The sequence below is a fragment of the Dermatophagoides pteronyssinus genome, unplaced genomic scaffold (genome assembly GCF_027571235.1).
Source record: "Dermatophagoides pteronyssinus isolate colony J.1.1.1.1 unplaced genomic scaffold, Derpt_VIB-CSIC_2022.12 sq0013, whole genome shotgun sequence".
NCBI lineage: Eukaryota > Metazoa > Arthropoda > Arachnida > Sarcoptiformes > Pyroglyphidae > Dermatophagoides > Dermatophagoides pteronyssinus.
Window position 1 is genome coordinate 519,911 of NW_027461537.1, and position 20,370 is coordinate 540,280.

The window sequence follows — 20,370 nt, forward strand, 5'->3', positions numbered from 1 at the left end:
AATTCTGATTCTGTGTTCCCCAATTCTATTGATAAAAACAGAAAAAAAACTGATTCAAACAATCCATTGATTAAGCTTGTTTTTATTGATCATCATCAAAATGATCATTAAATGATTGATTAGACATCCATTTCTTATCTAATATGAACATTGTAGATGATTTAGCCAACAAGACAAGAAAACATTTATCCAGATGTCCTGTATTTTTGTTATTTATTAGATTTTGTTTCAAATTTAGAAAATCAACTACTAAAAACTATGGCTAAAATTAATGATGACCGATAGAAATTTCAACAAAAAAAAATATTTTCATAGATATGATATATGTGTGTTTCTCTTGTTTTGTTAATGTCGTCGTCGTTTTTTAAAAAACCAAACTATCAAATTCAGTCATGTATTTCCTGATTTTTTTTTATTTATTGTCATTTTTATTACTAAATGCTTTCCTACTTTTTTTTTGCTAACAAAAAATGAAACAACGGATATGGATGAACCAGTAGATTGTTGTTGTTGTTTATGGTGGTGGTGGTGGTGGTAGTTGAAACGAAAGCAAAATAAAATGTCAAGATAGCGAGAGAGAGAGAGAGAGAGAGAGAGAGAGAGAGAGAGAGAGAGAGAGAGAGAGAGAGAGAGAGAGAGAGAGAGAAAAAAAAATATGATGATTTTCATTTTGAAACAGTTTTCACTCTGTTTGACTCTTTCCAATGAAAAATATTTTTTTAGTTTTAATGTTAGTAGTTAATGATAATGATGATGATGATAGTTATTTTTTTCTGGGTGATATCTATCAATCATATATCGATATCGGATCAATTGAAAAATAATTTAACATTAGTGGACACAGTTATCATCGCATTAGGTGGAATGACATTTTCATTTTCATTGATAAACAAAAAAATCCATGTCATCATTTTTGATAATCTTTTTTTATTTTTCATTGCATTTAGATTTCCGATCATACTTATAAAACCGATATAAAATACAATCAATCAATTTGGTCATCGATTCATCGAAATTTTCTTTTGTTTTTCGTATAGTTTTGTTGCTGGTCAGCAGCAATTGTGTTTGTGTTTGTTTTTTTTTGTTTTCAAATTGGTCTCTTTTTCGGTGTAAATCTGTGTTTTATGGTGATTTAAATTTTTGTTGTTTTCAGTGTTGTTATTATTGTTTTTTTTCAATTTGAAATAATATCTTACGACAATCCACTACGATCAACACGTGTTTCACAAAAAAAAAGTTGAAGAATACAAAAAAAATTGATAAGATTCATCGATTGATTTTGCAAATTTTTTTCAATATAATTATTTAAAAAATATATCGTATGGTTACCATGAAGATGATTCAATGTGCAGGTTGTGACCTGCCTATACTTGATCGTTTTTTACTTAACGTATTGGATCGTTCATGGCATACAAAATGTGTTCAATGTTGTGAATGTAAATGTAATTTAACCGAAAAATGTTTCTCACGTGATGGCAAAATTTATTGCCGTAATGATTTTTTCAAGTAAGTAAATGTTTTTTTTATTGTAAATTTGTAACTAGATTAGAAGAAAAAAAAACGTTTAATTAGAACAACAAAAAATCCCGTTAAATTAATCTTAAAATCGATAAATTGAAACAAGAATTTTTGTTTTGTTTTTTTTTGTTTCATCAATTATACGATTATTATAATGTCATCACCATGTCCATTAGCACATTATCATTAAATGTAATGATTTTTTCTCTCTCTCGCTATCATCAAATATCACTTTTCAATGGCAAATTTAAATTTAAAATTTAAATTTTTTTCTCGCTTGATTTACAGAAAAACGAAAAAAAAATCTTAAAATCTCATAAAAAAAAGAACGGGAAAAAAACTGCAACTGTGGTCAATAGTTTGTTGATCAAAGTTGATGAGCAAAAAAGAAAAAAAAAGATTGATACCCGAATGACCCGATGTTGGTGGTAGTTTTTTTTTCGTTTGCAATATTTTTTTCTTTCCCTTCGATTAAGATGATGATGATCGTGATGATGATGATGATGATTGAAGAAGGAAAAAAAGCCGGTTTTTTTCACTGATTTTATTCTCGCCACATTCTTTTGCACATCCAAAGAAATATCCGTACACATACAGTGTTTTCTGATCACAGATCATCATCAAATAAGACAAGAGAGAAAGAGAAAAATTTCGTTTTTCTTTCAACTTCGAAAATACCATTTCATTATTATACCCTTTGGCTATTTGGATTTTTTTTCAAGCTTCGAAAAAAACAAACAAACAAACATCTTGTTGCACCATTTCAATCCGATCTTCGTGTCGGATTTTCTTCTTCACCACTGATGCTATGTATTTAAAGGATTTAGGCTTTTTTTTTGGTCGGTTGGTTGGTGTAACAACACTGAGGGTGTTATGTCATTTTTTTTCTGGCTGGTTGAGTAACTGACTGACTGATGATTAAGGTCGCATCATTTTGTTTGTCTAGCCACATTTGTTTTTTGTGTGTTTCATAAACATTCATTCTACAAATATATCTTATGTCATTTTATAATATTTGTTTGTGTGTGGTATTTTTTTTTCTTTATTTTCACATCCACAGCGATTATTATGATGATTATAATAATCATTATCATTCGATATGAATATTATGATGATGATGCGGCTGCTCATTAACGATGTTATGGGTGTGATAAAAATATTTGATGATGATGATGATGATGAAAAATCCTATTTAAAATATTTATTCATATTCAAATATAATTTACGAGTTAATGACAAACAAACGATGATGCTAATCTGACAATGTTTTTTTGCTTGGTTTTACCCAGAAAAAACCAAATTCTTAAATCAAAAAACCAAAAAACCAATCAGATTTATTAACATCTGATTATGATGATGATGATGAAAAGGTGTTTGCAATAATCACGAAAAAAAACAAACCAAAATGATTGGTAATATTTAGGTGATTGATTATGAGATTGTTTTTTTTTTGTAATAAACAAATAGGATATTTTATTCGATTGTTGTTGTTGTTGTTTATCTCTCTTTCTCTCTCACTCACAAAATGCAAGTTTAACAAATAATAAATAAATGTAATACGATTATAAACATCGAGAATTATAATCTTGTAGGAAAAGAAATGATGATGATGATGATGATGATAATAAAAGGATTGATGTGAAAATAGTGTTTACCTCTTTTCTTTTCCTCTCATTCGCTTCTTCATCAATCATCAATCTATTAAAATTAATCAAATATCGATTGTATAAGCGATTGTAATCTGATTAGAAATAGAATTGCTTTCATTGCTACATTCATTATTTATAAAATTTTCAATTTTTTTCAACAAAAAACAAAAATTACTGAATTAGAAGAAAACAAAAATTCTTGAAGGAATCTGTTCAATAATGTTCGCACACAAACAAACATAGAAATCTATTAAATTCAAACAACGAATTAAATCAATGAAAATGATTGGTATGGAAAATGATGGAAAGAAAAAATACAACAACAACAACATAAGACAAGGTCAACTTCTTTTTTTTTCCATGTTTGTTTGTGTTCATTCTTCATCTTTGTTCCATTCAGTTCTGTTGTTGTTGTTGTTGTTATGTTTCAATTCATCTTCGGTCATCATTGGAAGATGATGATTTGAATCAATCATTCAACAACAATACACTATTGACAAAACATTGGCCAACATAAACAATTTAGCCTCATCATCATCATCATCATTATCCAATATTTGATGATGTTTTTTTTTCGGCCATTATTGATTGTCATCATCATCATCAATAACATTTCGTATTATCCAATCTTATGATTGAATTAACTAATTTTTTTTTCGTTCGTCGTCTTCGTCGTCGATGATGATGATAATGATGATGTGACATAAAACAAAAAAGAAAACCGATAATTTTCAACATATGACAAATGACAAATTTTGAAATTTTTTTCCCAAAACTATCATGACATTTAACCACAATTTTGGCCATTTATCCAAAGGGGAAAGAGCGAAAACTTTATTTTTTTCCCTTACCTCTGTCAGTTGAGAAAAAAAAATGTTACTTACCTATTTATATAACTATCAAAGATCAACTTTTGGGGAAAGCAAAGAAAAATTGATTAGACCTTTAAAGATAGATAATTTTATTTTTATTTCAAGTCTTGTTACCTGCTTATCATTTGCTTTTTGTTGGTTGTATATTTATATAACTTCTGGAAATCATCATCGACGATGACGATGACGATTAGTACAGTTTTTTTTTCAAACTGAAGTTTATCATCATCATTTTTTTCTCGAATGAATAAAATAAACAAAATGATAATAATGATGATGATGAAGAAGTTAAAAAAACAACAGATAAGAAATGATAAAACCTTGAATGTTTTTCTTCTCACTACCATTCATTTCATTTGGATTCTTTATAATTTCCGAGTATTTTTTCTTATCATCAATAGAAAAGAAAAAGTTGAAATCAAGAATCGATAATGATGATGATGATCGAGTAAAGAAATTATTTTGAAATCTTAATAAATCTTCATAAAGAATCTATTCTTTTTTCCATTGAATTGGTTTCGGGTTTTTTCTTCTTTGCTTATTTTTGTTCAACGATCATCGTTGTAACATGTCAATACTGATGATGACCGATTTGTTTATTGATACTACTGAATGATAATGGTGGTGGTAATATGTTAACGATGTTTCAAATATAAAAAATCATATGTGTGGTATGTTCGTTTTTTCAACTCACAAAAAAATTGTTCAAAAAACCAGTTGATGATCAGTTTCGTCGTTGTTGTTCGATTATCATCATTATTATTGGATGTTGTTTATGTCAACAATCACGACGACGGCGACGACGACGACCACGACGATGATGATGATAATGATGGCCCTTTGACAAACACCGTTTGATTTTTTTTTCAACAATTTTTTTATTATTTGCGGTTGTTGAAAACTTACAAACTACCGCATACATTATTCTCAATCAAATGGGGGGGATTCAACAACTGGTTTGATGATCGAATGTTGAATAATGAAAAAAAATATCTGGAAACCATCTTCATATGATGATAATGTTTTTTTTTCTTGAATAAATCAAAAAAAAAAAAATCCTATTTCACTTGTTGCATTTTACCTGAATTTGAATATTTTTTTTTTTTGTTGTTGTTGAACAATTTCAACGATGGACAATTCTTAATCTTTGTTTTGTTCATTTGGTTTGTTTGTATATGTATGTATGTCCATCACCATCAACAACAACAACAACATCATTATTATTATTATCATCATTAACAACACAACCGTTTACCATCATTTGATGATCGTTTGTTTGTTTGATAGTGGTATCGATGATTTTCTTTCTTTCATCATTATCATCATTTTCTTCTAAACAAATCAAAGATAATAATCCTCTAAACATTATCCATTCGGGATAATGATCCATTGCTTAGTTTTTTTTTCTTTCTTTCTTTTCTATCATCATCATCATCTTGAGGATGTTTAATGTTGCCAATCTGTGTCTGCATGTTGCTGGTTATGATGGATAATAACAATTGTATTGAATTTTTTTTTTTCGTTTGTCAATATATAAAATTGTTTGCCATAATCATTATCCCGTTGTCATCATTTCTTTTTGATGATTAAAAAAAATGACCAAAAAAAAAAAAACGTTGAAAATTGTTGATGATGATAATGATTAAACCTTGTTGATTCAGTATTTTTTTTCAAACAGCTAAAGATTTATTGTTTTTTTTTGTCATTGCTAAATGTAATAAACGAACAAGATTTCCGTTTTACGTTCTATATGAATGATATTCTTGATTCAAAAAATTTAGGACACAGTATTGCAAAATGTATTTTCTATCATCGATTCTTCTGAATCAGAAAATAACATGCAAAAGTAATGATTTTTCATTTCTCCAAATTGACTAACGCTAAACAAACAGAGAATGAGAGAGAAGAATTCAACACAATCATCAATGAGATATAATTGCATTCTAATGGCTTATCAACTGGCAATTGTGTTTGTGGAAAGATAACTATTTTTTTCATTCATTCATTCATTCTATTGTGTGTGTATATCATCATCATCATGGACAAATGACACGCAATGTGAAACAACATTTTTTTTGTTGAAAATTGTCCAAAATGATGATGATGACCGTTACCGTCATGATGATGATAATGATAATAGTTATATAAGGCCAAGTGGCTATCGACTGATTGCACGAGGTCGAAGGTTCACCGTATTCATTTTTTTTTCTATTTATTTTCGATGTTAATGTTTTTTTTTCGTTGATGATGATGATGATGACAAAATATAACTATGGAAAATAAATTTGAAATGAAAAAAAAAGAAAACACTAACCATATTTATCGGTAGTAGAATAGTTGATGATAATGATAATGATGATGATATAATAATGGTAACATTATATAAAAAAAAGAAACAAACAAGATGATAATGATGGCCAAAATGTTTGTTTTGTTGTTGTTGTTGTTGTTGTTCTCAACATTGATGATCGAATATACCACCACAAACTACTATCATCGAATCTGATTGTAGCCAATCTTCTACAGAATTTCAATGATAATGATGATGATGATGTGATTGTCGTCGGAAGGCTGTTTATCGTGAAAATCAAACAAAATTTTTTTTTATATCGAAATCATTAAAGTTGATAATGATGTGATTTCATTGTATATTTGGATTTCTATTCTCGGTCATTTTTTTATTATCAAGAAATCCCCACATTGGTTTTTTTCGAATGTATTTTTGGCCGAAACAAAAAAAATGAAAACAAACATTCGGGTTTTGAGTGTTGTTCGGCTATTATTACCACTGTTTGTATTTGAATGTCATAATAGTTTTTCCGTTATTTTTTCTGACTGACTGACGTAATCATCGTTTTCACCGTATTTTTTGTTTTTGTTTTTGTTTGACCATATCAACAATATTGCGGATATTGTCAATTTGATTTTGTTAACCTCCTTCGCTCACATTGAAAGGTTTGCAATTGTTGTTGTTGACATAAATTGATGAATTTTTTACCTTGGTTTCTGGTTGTATTTCGACTGGCCAAAGTAGAAATAGATTATGATGATGATACCTGGAGAAAAAAAAAGAAACATTTATTCTTTGTCATTCTCTCTCTCTTTTTTTCTAGTTTCTATGTATTTAATGCATTGTTTGAAATGTGTCAATTTTTCATTCGGTCGAATGTTTGTTCAGGGTTGTTTTGTTTTTTGGTTTCATTCTTTGTTACTTTTTCAATTCTAAATTGTAAATGAGAATTTCTCTTTCTCATTTTTTTTTTTTTTTTTTGACAATAATAACCAAACATACACACACATTAAAATGACAAAATAATCAAGGAAAAAAAATAAACTAAACATTCAAATAAAAACAGAAACTGTCAATTAAACAGTTTTTTATTTGAAAGAATAATGATAATGATGACATTGTTCCAAAAAAAATGAGCAAACGATAGAATCGATAGTTTTTTTTTTTTTTTTTGTTACACTCTCACCAAATCGAATGTTTGTTCAGCATTTGTTATTTTTTTTCGAACGTTTTTTTTTTGTTGTTGGTTTCATGATCTTTTTCATTGATCAAAAAAAACAAAAATTCAAACCGATGACATATTTTATCATCGAAAAAAGAATGGTAAACATATTGTCATCAAAAAGTTCTTTTGGTCTGTTTGCATCCAAATTTTTTTGTCTTTTTCTTTGTCTTTGTCTCATTTTTGAATGATAATCATGTATCTTTTATTTATTGATTCTATATGTTATCTTGTGTTATATACTCCAACGATGATACTGTTGATGTTGTCAAACTTTGTTTATTCGGATATAAATAAAATTGATATATTCGAACATAATAATGTCTTTGTTTTTCTGTTGTTGTTCCTTTATCATCGCCATCATCATCATCATTATCCATATAATCATGTGACACATCAACCGTATTTTTTCAGTTTTATTTTAACAACAACAACAACAATGATAACGATGATGACAATAGATCCAATACAATGTTAATGAATATACATTGTTAATGATGATTGAATGATTGGATTGATGGTTGAATGAATGAATGATAATGATCATTGTGTGATCTGATGACCATCATCATCATCATCATCATCCGGACATGACATGATAATAATGATTGCAATGATGATGATGATAATGTCTTTGTTTTTCTTTGTCTTAATGATGATGATAATGGTGATCTGAAGGATTTTCATTTTGTTTGTTTAATCTCGAAAAAAAAAGTTGATAGACGATTCGAATGATTGACAGGCAATCAGGTATTCTGTGAAGGTTATCTAAATCGAACGTACGAAAAATAAATTTCTTAAATTTTTTTTTTGAATGAATGAATTTTAAATTTCTTAGTTAGTTGTTTTCATAATACAGAATCTAAATTCAAACTGATAAAAATGACATACACAAACAAACAAACAAACACAGGTGAATTGCACAAGGGTAAAAAATGAAGAAGAAGAAAAAAATCCTACCATAAATAAGATTAATCTACTTAGTTAGTGTGTTGTTATCAACATTTGATTGAAACAAATCTTAAACAAGTCTGTCAAAAAGAAAAAAAAATCATCACCAAAAAGAGAGGCTGTTAGATATTGTCAGAAAGATTTTCTAATCTTTGAAAAAAAATGAAAAATGTTCAATTTTTTTTTTGTAAACATCCAAAGGTGATGATTTAGTAAGTTTCTCGCCTTTTTCTTTATTCGTTTCTTTTCTTTTCAGGTAAATCTTTATCAGATTTTTTTCTTCTTCTTCTTCTTCTGTACTTTTGATTGGAATAAAGCAAAACACACAGAGCATCGATCGATGATAATAAGTTTGGATAAAGTGGATGAAGTTCTTCTGTAACGATAAAATGAAAATAAATCACCCAAAATTTTTTTTCTGGACTGAATAAACTGAATGAATGAATGAATTTTTTTTCTTGTCTGACAATATCAGTAAAGCAAAACTTTTTTTTGATTCTTTACTGAGATCAGATTTGATTTTCTAAAGTAGATTTTGGATTTAAATTTTTTTAAAGCAGAAGCCGGTTATCAACATTATATCATAGCTGCTGCTGTCTGATTATTCATTGTCCATATCGTTTAATCGGGTGATGATTTGTCAGCCTAATCAATCAATCAATCAATCAGTCAAATAATCAAAGAATTAAAACAAACGATAAGCTTATTATGAAGAAGAAGAAGAAAAAAATTCACACTTATCAGATTTAAAAAAAAAAATATGCAAATCTTTTTTTTTCGTACGAATCTGTTGTTGATCATCAGAACATTGAAAATTTCCAAAAGTCGAAATAAATTCTGCAACACATCGATGATTAAGAAAATATCCAGTAGCACAGGAAAAAATATCTACAAGAGTGATCCACCCATATATTTCTTTGTGTTTTGGTACGCACATAATAATCATAATCATAATTGTGGGTTATAAGTTTTTTTCTTTCTTTTCTTTCTTTCAACTTCATCGACTTTTGATCAGCCGAATTTTTTTTTTTAAAACTGAATAATATTTAGGCGGTAAATATTTTCTTCGAACTACTTCTATTACACATTATCATATATGAATTGACTTTCTCTCACTCACTTATGATATAAGGATTCCAAGTCTTTTATTTTATATTTCATTCGATCAAATGCCGCTATGATTATTCTTTAGATTTGCGATATGTATGTGTTTCTTTCTCTTTAGTTACTATGTGAAATTTTCTATTATTATTATTATCATTATCCATCCATCCATCTCGAATTCAAGGTAACAACAATAATAATTTATAACCTTGATTTTTCTTTCAAAAAAAGAAAAAAAACACCTATACATATTGTTTTTACAATAAAGTTTGACATTTTTTCTTTTTGTTGTTGTTGTTACACATCATCATCATCATTGTCATATCATCATAACATTGGTGTTTTCCGGACACACAAACACACACACACACACGAACTTTAAACCTTATTGCAAAGAAGAAAGAAAATAATTTCTATGTTTCTATTTTTTTCTCAAGTATCTTTTACCTTTACTTCTTTTTTTTTCGATTTTCATAATATCAAACGCTGTATTATAATTTTTAAGTATATTGTCGGTTGTTGTTGTTCCATAGTTCCAAAAAAGAAAAAAAAACAACAACAATAACATCGCGACTACAACAACAACATATTACGAATAATAACATGTTAGTTCGATGAATTTGATTTTTTTCATTCTTTTCATTTTTTGGTTTTGTTTCAAATTGTTGTTATTATTATTTTTATTTTGTGGTCACATGGTTCAATTCGTTCATCGGTTGTTGTTTTTTCTTCTCTCCTTGGTCTCGCACGATTGTGTTCATTGAGTTTAGTTTTTTCTCTCTATGTTATTTTTTTTGTTAGGTTTCATTCAGTTTGTTTCATTATTTTCGTTGTTGTTGTTGTTGTTGTGGTTAAACACCATGGACAGTTTTTTTTTCGCCAAACACTCTTTTATTATTCTCGATACAATGGGGATGACAATGTTGATATTGTATTAAGTGTTTTTTGTGTATAGTGGTCGTGGTAGTTTGACATGGTGATGTCTATGCCGATGTGGAAACAAACAAACAAAAACACGACGAAATCATCGATGACAATTGACGAGTGTTGTTGTCATTGTCGCGTATGATGGGCGTATTTTTCCCGATTTTCAACAAAAAAAATGACAGCTTCAATAAGCCCAAAAGAATCAACAGCAACAGCAAAAAAACATAATGATAATGAAATGAAAAAAATCCAATGGATGATGATCATCCAAATTTTCATAAACCATATGATTTTGACTGAAGCCTTATATACCTTTTGATATAAATACCTACCTACTTTTATATCATATTTTCTTTTTTTTCTCTAATTGACACTTGATCGACACCAAAGTTTGTCGGTGTTTTTTTTTGTGCATTGTTGTTGTTTTGATTTCTGATAGACATTTCAAATCTTTTTTTCCCCCTTTTGCTGACATGTTTGATCATCAATTGATTGTTTGTTATATTTTCTTTTCTTTTCAAATATTAGTTTTTTTTCACAATGTATTCACCATTCATTCATAATCAGTATGATCAACAAATCTAGGTCTATTTGATGATTTCTAGATGCTTCTTTTTTGACTTTACTTTATCGGCATGTAAAACGAATATTTTCTTTTCTCACATTTGTCCCTTTGGTCTCAGTGTGTGTATGTTTTTCATTCATTTCTATCATTGAAACATTTACACATAGGTTTTGTTGGCCTTTATTCTTTTTTTCTTAGCTTTGATCATTCGTTTGGGTGAGTGGGTGTTGATGGCCAAAAAAAAAAATACAAGCCTGTCATTTTTGACATTGTCACCAGACTATGAACATGCAAAAAAAAATTGAATGAGTGAGAAATTTTTTGGTAACAATGGGAGAGAGAATGAATGAATGAATGCGAAAACCACCACAAATTCAATAGATAACGATAAAAAAAGAACGATACAAATGAAAAAAAAATCGAATCGAAACAAGAAACACAATCATTCTATTGCGAAGACAAAGCTTCGAACACAAGCAAAAAAAAAAAATACTGCCAGAAAGAATAAAATCCAGGCAAAAAAAAAATGATCGTCACCCAAATGTCATTGTCATCATCATCATCATCATCAACATTGGAAACAAAAGAATCCAAACAAACAGATAGATAGACAGATACATACAGTGAAAATCAACCAAGTTTGATAAACCCTTTTTTTTCGTTTAGTGTTGATGGTATGTGTCATGACTATGAATCTTTTACCGGCATCATTGATTCATTTGAGAAAAAATTTCCAAATATTCCATTTGAATTCAAAATATTTTTGGTTGGTATTTTCCATTTGAAAATTATATTTTTTCAGAAATTATTATTATCATCATCGTTTTTGTTGTTGTTGTTGTTGTTTTTGGATCGACAATGTTCAAGATGGATAGACATTGAAGTTTGCCCCCGGAGACAGAAACCATAGATAGGAAAAAAAAATAAAACTGAAGAATGAAAACGCAACATATACGAACCAAACCATCCATCCATCCATACAGTTTTTTTTTGTACCAGAATTATACCAGAATTTTTTTTCTTTTTCCCTCACTCACTCACACACACTCGATTCTGCATGATCAAGCGAATAAATGATTATGTGGGTAACATGAATCTCTTTTTTTTCACCCAACAAACACACATAGTTGGAGTGAAATTCTGGTCCCTGTCTGGTACACCACCAACACATTCTCTCTCTCTGATTCTCACTCTCTATCATTCAACTTGAATAGAAAAGAATACAGGGAAAAAAATTCTGGTTTTTTTTTTTTCTTTCATTGGCATTCATCCATCTACCCTAAAGCGTTTCATGTTACGTTTTCTCACTTATTATTTTACATTTTTTTGTTTTGTTTTTTTCTTTTTTCACTGCCATTATTTGCAATAGCTTGTCGTAGTATTGTATGAAAAATTATCATCATCATCATCATCATCATTGATAATTCCGGCAGTTCAATTCCGATTTGTGTGTGGTTTTTTTGCCTATTTCTACAAAAAAAAAAATCACCATTGTTGTTGTTGTTGTTTTTTTCCTTTTCATTCTGGGTTGCCATTCTGTTTGCAATACACACACACAATGTTTTTTTTTTTTTGTTGGGCAAATATTATGATGATGAATAGAGAAGAACAATGGATGAAAAATAAAATATAAATTGCTTGTTTTTTTTTGAAGAAATACATTTCATATTTCAAAAAGTTTTTTTTTGTTGTATACAATTCGTTAATATTGAAAAAAAATGATGTTTTGTTGTACAAATATGATAATAATTGCGATTATTATTATTATTGCGATTCATCAATGCGAATAAAATAAAAAAACAAACATTGATTTTTCGTATTTATTTTATTTTTTTGATTGTTTTGAAATAATATTGCGTTGATGATTTCGATTTAAATTTTGTTTTCACTTTCATTTTTTTAAATTGATTTTTTCTTTTTTCTTTTTTTTTTCAGACGTTTTGGTACAAAATGTTCAGGTTGTTCGCAAGGAATATTACCCACCGATTTAGTACGTCGTGCACGTAATAAAGTATTTCATATAAAATGTTTTACCTGTATAGTATGTCGTAAACAATTAAGTACCGGTGAACAATTGTATATATTGGAAGAGAATCGTTTTATATGTGAAAAAGATTATATTAATAATAGACATCATCATCTGCATCCGCATCAACAACAACAACAACCACCACCGCCTACATTACTTCATCATTCTCATCATCACCATAATCATCATCAACAGCAATCACCGGCGCCACCACCACCACCACATCCTCAACCAACAACAAATCATTCGCATCATCATCATCATCATCCACATTCACATCATACACATCATCATCATCATCAAGGTAAGAAACAAAACCAAATGTTCTATCAAAATGAATGAAAAAGAAAAGAAAAATTTGCATCCAAAATCAATGCAATAATTAAATTATTATTTATAAATTCAAAAATAATGATTTATAAATTAATGTAAATTGTAATGTACTTGGTATTTGTGTATTTGGTATGTGACAAGTGTGTTCACATTCGTTAGCTGAACAAAAAAAAAGAATATAGCCCAAAGGATCGATCAAAACTATATAAATTCTTTCGAAAATTTGCCATCATCAAATTCTGAAACTTTAGAATAATATTTACATTTCATGATTCTTGTTTGAGTTTTTCTATTCGTTTAGCTTGCGGGATCAATTGGCATCACATGTGGTTGTAACAGCAACAACATTAAAATTGTCACACTGGTTAGTTTTTAGTGATGTAATGTTCATCACACTACAAATTTTGATTTGTATCCGACCATCATTTCATACCAGAAAAAAATGGTATATGCCGGTCATACTTGGAATTTTTTTTTGTTGTTGTTGTTCTGGTTAGAATAATTTCACATTTTACTTACAAATCTCATTACATAGATTATTTTGCCTTTTGGGCAAAATAATACTTTTTTTTCTCTCTTTCTCTCTCGTTCATTTCATGAATCACATGGTGATTTTCTGTTTGGTCTGTTGTTCATTTCAATACAACATCAACAACAACAAAATAGGCGAGAAAAAATTTGTATCCAATTCAATGGAATTTGTTTGGTTTTCATTTTGTTTCAATGTTCTTCTTCTTCGAAAAAAAAGAGGAAAAAAAAATTTTCCAGAAAAATTTTTTGATCCGGTTTTGTTTTCATCGGTAAATTGTTTTTCGAAAAAATTTTTCCATTTTGAAAAATGATTATTCCGTTAGAGTTCAAAGTACAACAAGAAAAAAGGCCAATCTTTTTTTTCAAGAATTGTTTCTTCACATACGTCTACCTGACAGGATTGAAAATGATGAAATTAATTATCCAATGAAAATTAATTATTTTCATTGTTTTTTTTCTCTCTCTCTCTCCCCTTTTATCTTGCATTCATATTCTGAATGACCCAATGGTAATAATAACAAAGGTCAAATATTGTGTGTGTATGCTCGATATTCATTCATTAATTTTTTTCAAAAATTTAAAATTTGTAATTTTCCAACAAGAAAAAAAATCCATTATTTTTCTCACTTTTTTGTTGTTGCTGTTGTTCAATTGATTTATGATCGTATACGATGAAATTCATTCATAAAGAATTATTATTTGTTGTTGTTGTTGTTGTTTTAATCATACATTGTAATTATAGAAATTTGTTTCATTCATTCATTTTATCAATGGAAAAAGGATTTTTTTTTGTCTTGCCCGGCCTTTTTTTCCAAAGGAAAATGTACATTATGAATTTCGTTTTTTTGCAGTTTTTTTGGCAAAGTTCCGTTATGTTTATATCATTTCTGTCTAAAGTGTACCATATTTGATCATCAAACATCAACGAGTTTTTCGACAATATTTTCTTTTTTTTTTTCTTACGATTTTTCTTTATTTTTTCACGAATTGAATTAATACGCTACCATTATACACACCATAATAAATTAGTAACGTATTAGTGGAAAAAAAAGTATATGATGGATGGAGAATGATGAACAGAGAAAAACATTTTGGATTTCAACATGATCCTCATGCCAATGATGATGATTTTCATGAATATAAATGGTCATCATCAAGATATCTTGTCATGAAGATCATCGCGTTTTTTCTCGTTTTGTTTTGCTTTAATTCGAGTGAAAAAACAAGAGAAACCATGTTTGGCCATGTACATAAAAACGTGGTTTCTATTTGGTGGTAATAAGTCTTCTCACTTTTTTTTCGTTGTTGTTGTTGTTGCTTGCCACAATTGATTTACACACACACACACATATGGTTGATCTGCCAAGAATGTGTGTTTATTGAAGAAAGAATATAGTTCGCCTCTTTTTCACGAACATCAACAAGGTTTTTTTTTGATGAAAATTTGCCAAATGTCAGAATTTTTTTTGGGTTGAAATAATTTTGTTTTGTCGGGTTTTCAGTTTTTTTATAAGGAAATGGGATTCAATGCGTTAAGCGAGCAAAAAAAAAAAAGAAAAGAAAAGAAATACAGAACAAAAATCTATCGGCATTGTTTTTCTTGAGATTTTTGTAAAATTCTCCAGCTTTTACATCATCTTTACCTCATGATCTCATCGATTGATGATGATGATGATGTTGGTAGTGTGATGATCACCATAAACTTACTGTGATTTGACCACACAATGGATCAACACAAAAAGAAGAAGATTAATTCATGTCAATCGTGTACTGTGGTCAGTTTTCTTTTCTTTTTTGTTTTGTTGTTGCCAAAGTTGTCCCTTTTTTCTCTTCCCCCTATATATTCGGGTTGATTATGTTGCATAATGATGGATTTCTTTTTCTTTTTTTTTGTTTCTCGCATTTCGTGGTCGTGTTGTTGTCGTAAATCTTGACACAACTTGCACACACGACATACATATCACACACATTTGTGATGTGATATTTTGGTGGCTCTAAATAGTTGTTGATGATGATGAAGCTAACTTTCATTTTGAAGAAACAAAAAAAACGAAATGATGAAACTTACGTAAAAAATGCTACAAGAAAAATTTCTTTTTTACCATGATATGGTCATCATCATCATCATCCATTTAACCATCGACGATCGACTTTATTTTCAGGTTTTTTTTCTGTGGTTTTTTCTTCCTATGATTTTTCATTACCGAAAAAAGAAAAATATTAAAACAGAAATCAACCAACCAAGCACACGAATTTGAATCGATAAAAGCATCAAACACATATAACAAACTTGCCTGTTTTTTTATTTTATTATTATTTTATCATCATATAAGAGTCGTGATTCAGATAATAGTGGTGAAATAATGGAGAAAAAAAACTTTTGCTCAAAAGAATTTTGTTTTTGTTTTTTTTTCTCGAATGCACAATGTTTTTGCTATACGAATATCGTCAGAAAATGCTAAGAATATAAAATTTAAGGTGAAAGAGAGAATGAAATTTGAAAGAAAATGTGAAATCTTAAGAAAAATTAAGAAACGTTAATATCCCGAACTTTCAAATTCGTGGTTTGAAAATAAAAAATCTTGTTGTTCATTTTTTTCTTTTGCTAATGTGAACAAAAATTCATTTATTCAATGATGATCTGTGATGATCTATGATCTATGATCTTGGTCCATCATCACCAAGCCAAAATTTTCTAGGTCCATGTTGTTGATGTTTTATCATTTTTTCTTCTCTTCTCATTCTTTGTCTTGGGTGCTTGGTTTTTGTTCATTTACGATCGTGTCCTGTGTGGTGTTGTGGTTTGATCGACACGAAAAATTATCACCGGTCACGTAAATCAAAAAAGAGAAAAAAATGAAATGCACAAACACGCGTTCGTTTGGACCGTGTGTTATGGCAATCCAAACACACACACACACATTTACATTTGAGCGATGGATTACCATACCAAATCAACATACAGAAATAATCAAAAAAAACAACAATGAAATGTTGCAGAAAGAACCTTTGTTTCTATTCTTTTCATGTTTTTATATTTTGTTTGTTGATAAACATTAACATTAACCATAATGATAATGTTAAAGGAAAAATAAATGAGTATCGTATTTACATTTGAAATGTTGAAAAAGTTTTGAAAAGTTCTTCTTTTTCTCACTTCTTCACATTTCATATTCTTGTTGCAATGAAATTCCTTTTTTTTCTACATAAAATCATCATTATATTATGATGTTCAGTTTTGTCGTTTTTTTTCAATTCTTGTTCTGATATTGTTTTATTGGTTGATTTTTCAAATGAAACAAAAAAAGATTCGTATGTTTTTCAGGAAAATAAAAATTCTTTATGATAGCAATGTGGTTTTCAATGTAATAAAGAATGTGTATAGCAATATTTGTTTGGTTTGTTTGGTGTGTGTCATTATATGATACCCAAGACGTAGATCATCATCAATGTGAATGGTTTTTCATGTGGTTTATCATCTCTATTGGGATTTTAAATATTTTTTTTCAAGTTTTTTTTCAAATCTTTTTTTTCTGATTTGAAATATACTTGTGTGTTTGTTCAAATATGGTTGATGGATTCTTCATAGTATTGTGATTTTAAATACGAACAAAGTTTTTTTCCGTTCGTTCTTGATTACCATTATCCGTGATCATGATGATAATGATGATGATTATTATTATTATTATCAAAATGTCCCTTGACTCTAATCTATACAGGGTGTTTGTGGAAAATAATAATACACATTGGTTGATTTAACTAGAAAAAAATCATTCTGTATTCATTTATAGAATATTCGATATAAGGTTTTCTCCTGTTGTGCAAATATGATGATAATGATAATGATTCACGGGATCTGACTAGTTGGCTGTTTGTTAAAGAAAAGTTTTTAACATTTTTGTCAAAAAAATCAAGAATTTAGTTTGGTTTATTTCGTATTTAATTTTTTTACGGCCAAAAACTTATTAGTTTTTCTTCTTTAGTTGATTATATGTATTGTCGACATAGTTTATTATCGTCGTTTCTTATGGTTATGATAATGATGATGATGATTATGACGATCAAAACAGATACGACCACAAATGATGGTTGAGAAAACAAAAATCATCAAAATGTCATCACCAGCCAGCCAGTCATTCGGGCAGACAGACTGAACACTATCACATCATTTTATTTTGGCCACAAAATCGGTTGATTTTGTTTTTTTTTCTTCAAAAATCTGGATGTAAATAATAATTCGTGTCGTTTTTCACTCATTTTGTGTATAAATCAAGAAGAAAACTTTTCTTCTTGGTGCCAAGTTATTTATGACTTTTACTGCTGTTGTATAGTTATGGAAATTTTCTTTTATTGCTTGTCCAGTATTTTTTTTCTTCATTCATTTATTTGACATTTAAAGAACTCAATAATTTTTTCTTTCGAATGATGTCAAATCGATAATAATAATAATAATGAAATGATTTCATATCTCAATTGAACAATAGATTTTTTTTTCATAATCTAAATTGCCATAATAATTACAAAAAAAAGGCGAACGAAAAATTGAATTGAATAATGGTTGTTGATAATGATATGTTATTGGTTGTCAGTGGTTTTGTTTCTGGAAACATGTTAAAAATTATATAATAGAAAAAAGAACAGTTTATAATATGTGATACGGTGTTACAAACTAATAATTCGGGTAGGAAGTTTTTTTTATCTTAATGTGCAATTTCATTTTAACGGTTAATTGTTTGATTATTTTAGTTGAAATTTTCCGGAAAAAACAAACTTTATTATTATTGATTAATATGAATTTGATGTCTGATAAATTTATAATTTTTGTTTTTTGTTTTTCTTATGATAATATTTGATTAATTTATAATGTTTTTTTTTCGTTTTACTTCTTTTTATCATTTACAAACATACACAGGTTTAACAACATTGAATGAATCAACTATTGATGGTGATGATCCTGATTTTGATGATAGTATGGTATCACCAGGTGATGGTGAAGATCTCAGCTGTAAAGATGAATTAGATTCAGATAACGAAGATGAAACATTACTTGGCCTTGATGGCCCATTACCATCATTAAATAGTCTAAGTCATGGATCATCACATCATGCATTATCAAGTAAATCATCACCAATGTCAGCAACATCATCAATGTCAGATTCTGGTATTGGTTGTACAAATGGATCAGCAGCATCATTAGGTGGTCTTGGTGATCCATCATCACCAACCGGTGGTCATCAATCCGGTTCAGCCAATAGTATTGGTAGTGGTAATGATGAAAATCAACCTGGTGGTACAAAACGTCGTGGACCACGTACAACAATTAAAGCAAAACAATTGGAAACATTAAAGGCAGCATTTCAGGCAACGCCAAAACCAACAAGACATATACGTGAACAATTGGCCAATGAAACTGGTCTCAATATGCGAGTCATTCAGGTAATTTCTGTTGGATTTTTTTTTCTGCCAATTTCAAATCTTATTATCTAAACATCTTTTTGTGTTTTCATGGCAAGGAAATGGAAAAAAAATTCATTTCTATTATAGTTAATAATGGAATAAATGAATGTAGAAAAGAATTTAGATTACCAATCACAATACATCATAAGCTTAGCAATAATGTGTTTTTCTGTTCTTTTTTATAACTAAAATTAATAGAATTTCATCTTTCTGAATAATAATAATAATGATAATGAAAGGAAATGAGACAAACAATAAATATCTGTTCCTGTTTGTTTTTTTTTCATCATCCAATCTAATTCATTTCTCACACCATTTTCTTTTCATTCATCAATTCTGTATTGAATCAATGGTTTTCGTTTTCATTTTTTTGCTAATGTGAAAAAAAACAGGATTCAAACATTTAGAATCAGCGATTATATCATCATTTCATGAAGGAGTGTATTCTTTCTCTGTGTGTGTGTGGTACACATGTGCCAAACGTGTGCCAAATCTATTGCTTACTTTTTTTTCGGTTGAAATGTCACATTGTCACACTATTATCATCATCATCATCATCATCATCAATGATGATGGCTATATGACAATATCATGTTTTTTTTGTCTGAAGAATCAAAGAATTATTATTGTTCATACTTTTCTCCTAATAGTTGTTGTTGTTGTTGTTTGGTGTCCAAGACTTGAGGCGTTCGAAACATACATTACATATCATCATCATCATGATCATCATTATCATTATCATCACAGTCTGGTTGACTGGATGGTTGGTCTCGTCGTCATCGTCGATGACAATAACAACAACAATCACTTCTTCTCTTCATTCACACACAATTATATATCTTGCTTTAGTTTCTTATCTTTCGATCGAACAGAGAAGAAAAAAAATAAAATAAATAATCTTGATTGTCGTTTGATATATGCC

At 28.8% G+C, this 20,370-nt stretch overlaps 1 protein-coding gene across 1 annotated transcript in view; it reads left to right on the forward strand.

The window, feature by feature from the left end:
- Positions 1-1,240: 1,240 nt before the first annotated feature.
- Lim1 (LIM homeobox 1) overlaps positions 1,241-20,370 on the forward strand; it is a 38,357-nt gene continuing 19,227 nt past the window's right edge. Inside the window, exons 1-3 of the mRNA XM_075821912.1 lie at positions 1,241-1,506; positions 13,034-13,431; positions 18,904-19,427. Of these exons, the coding sequence (XP_075678027.1) occupies positions 1,322-1,506; positions 13,034-13,431; positions 18,904-19,427 (1,107 nt within the window). The 5' untranslated portion in view covers positions 1,241-1,321. The remainder of the gene's footprint in view (positions 1,507-13,033; positions 13,432-18,903; positions 19,428-20,370) is intronic.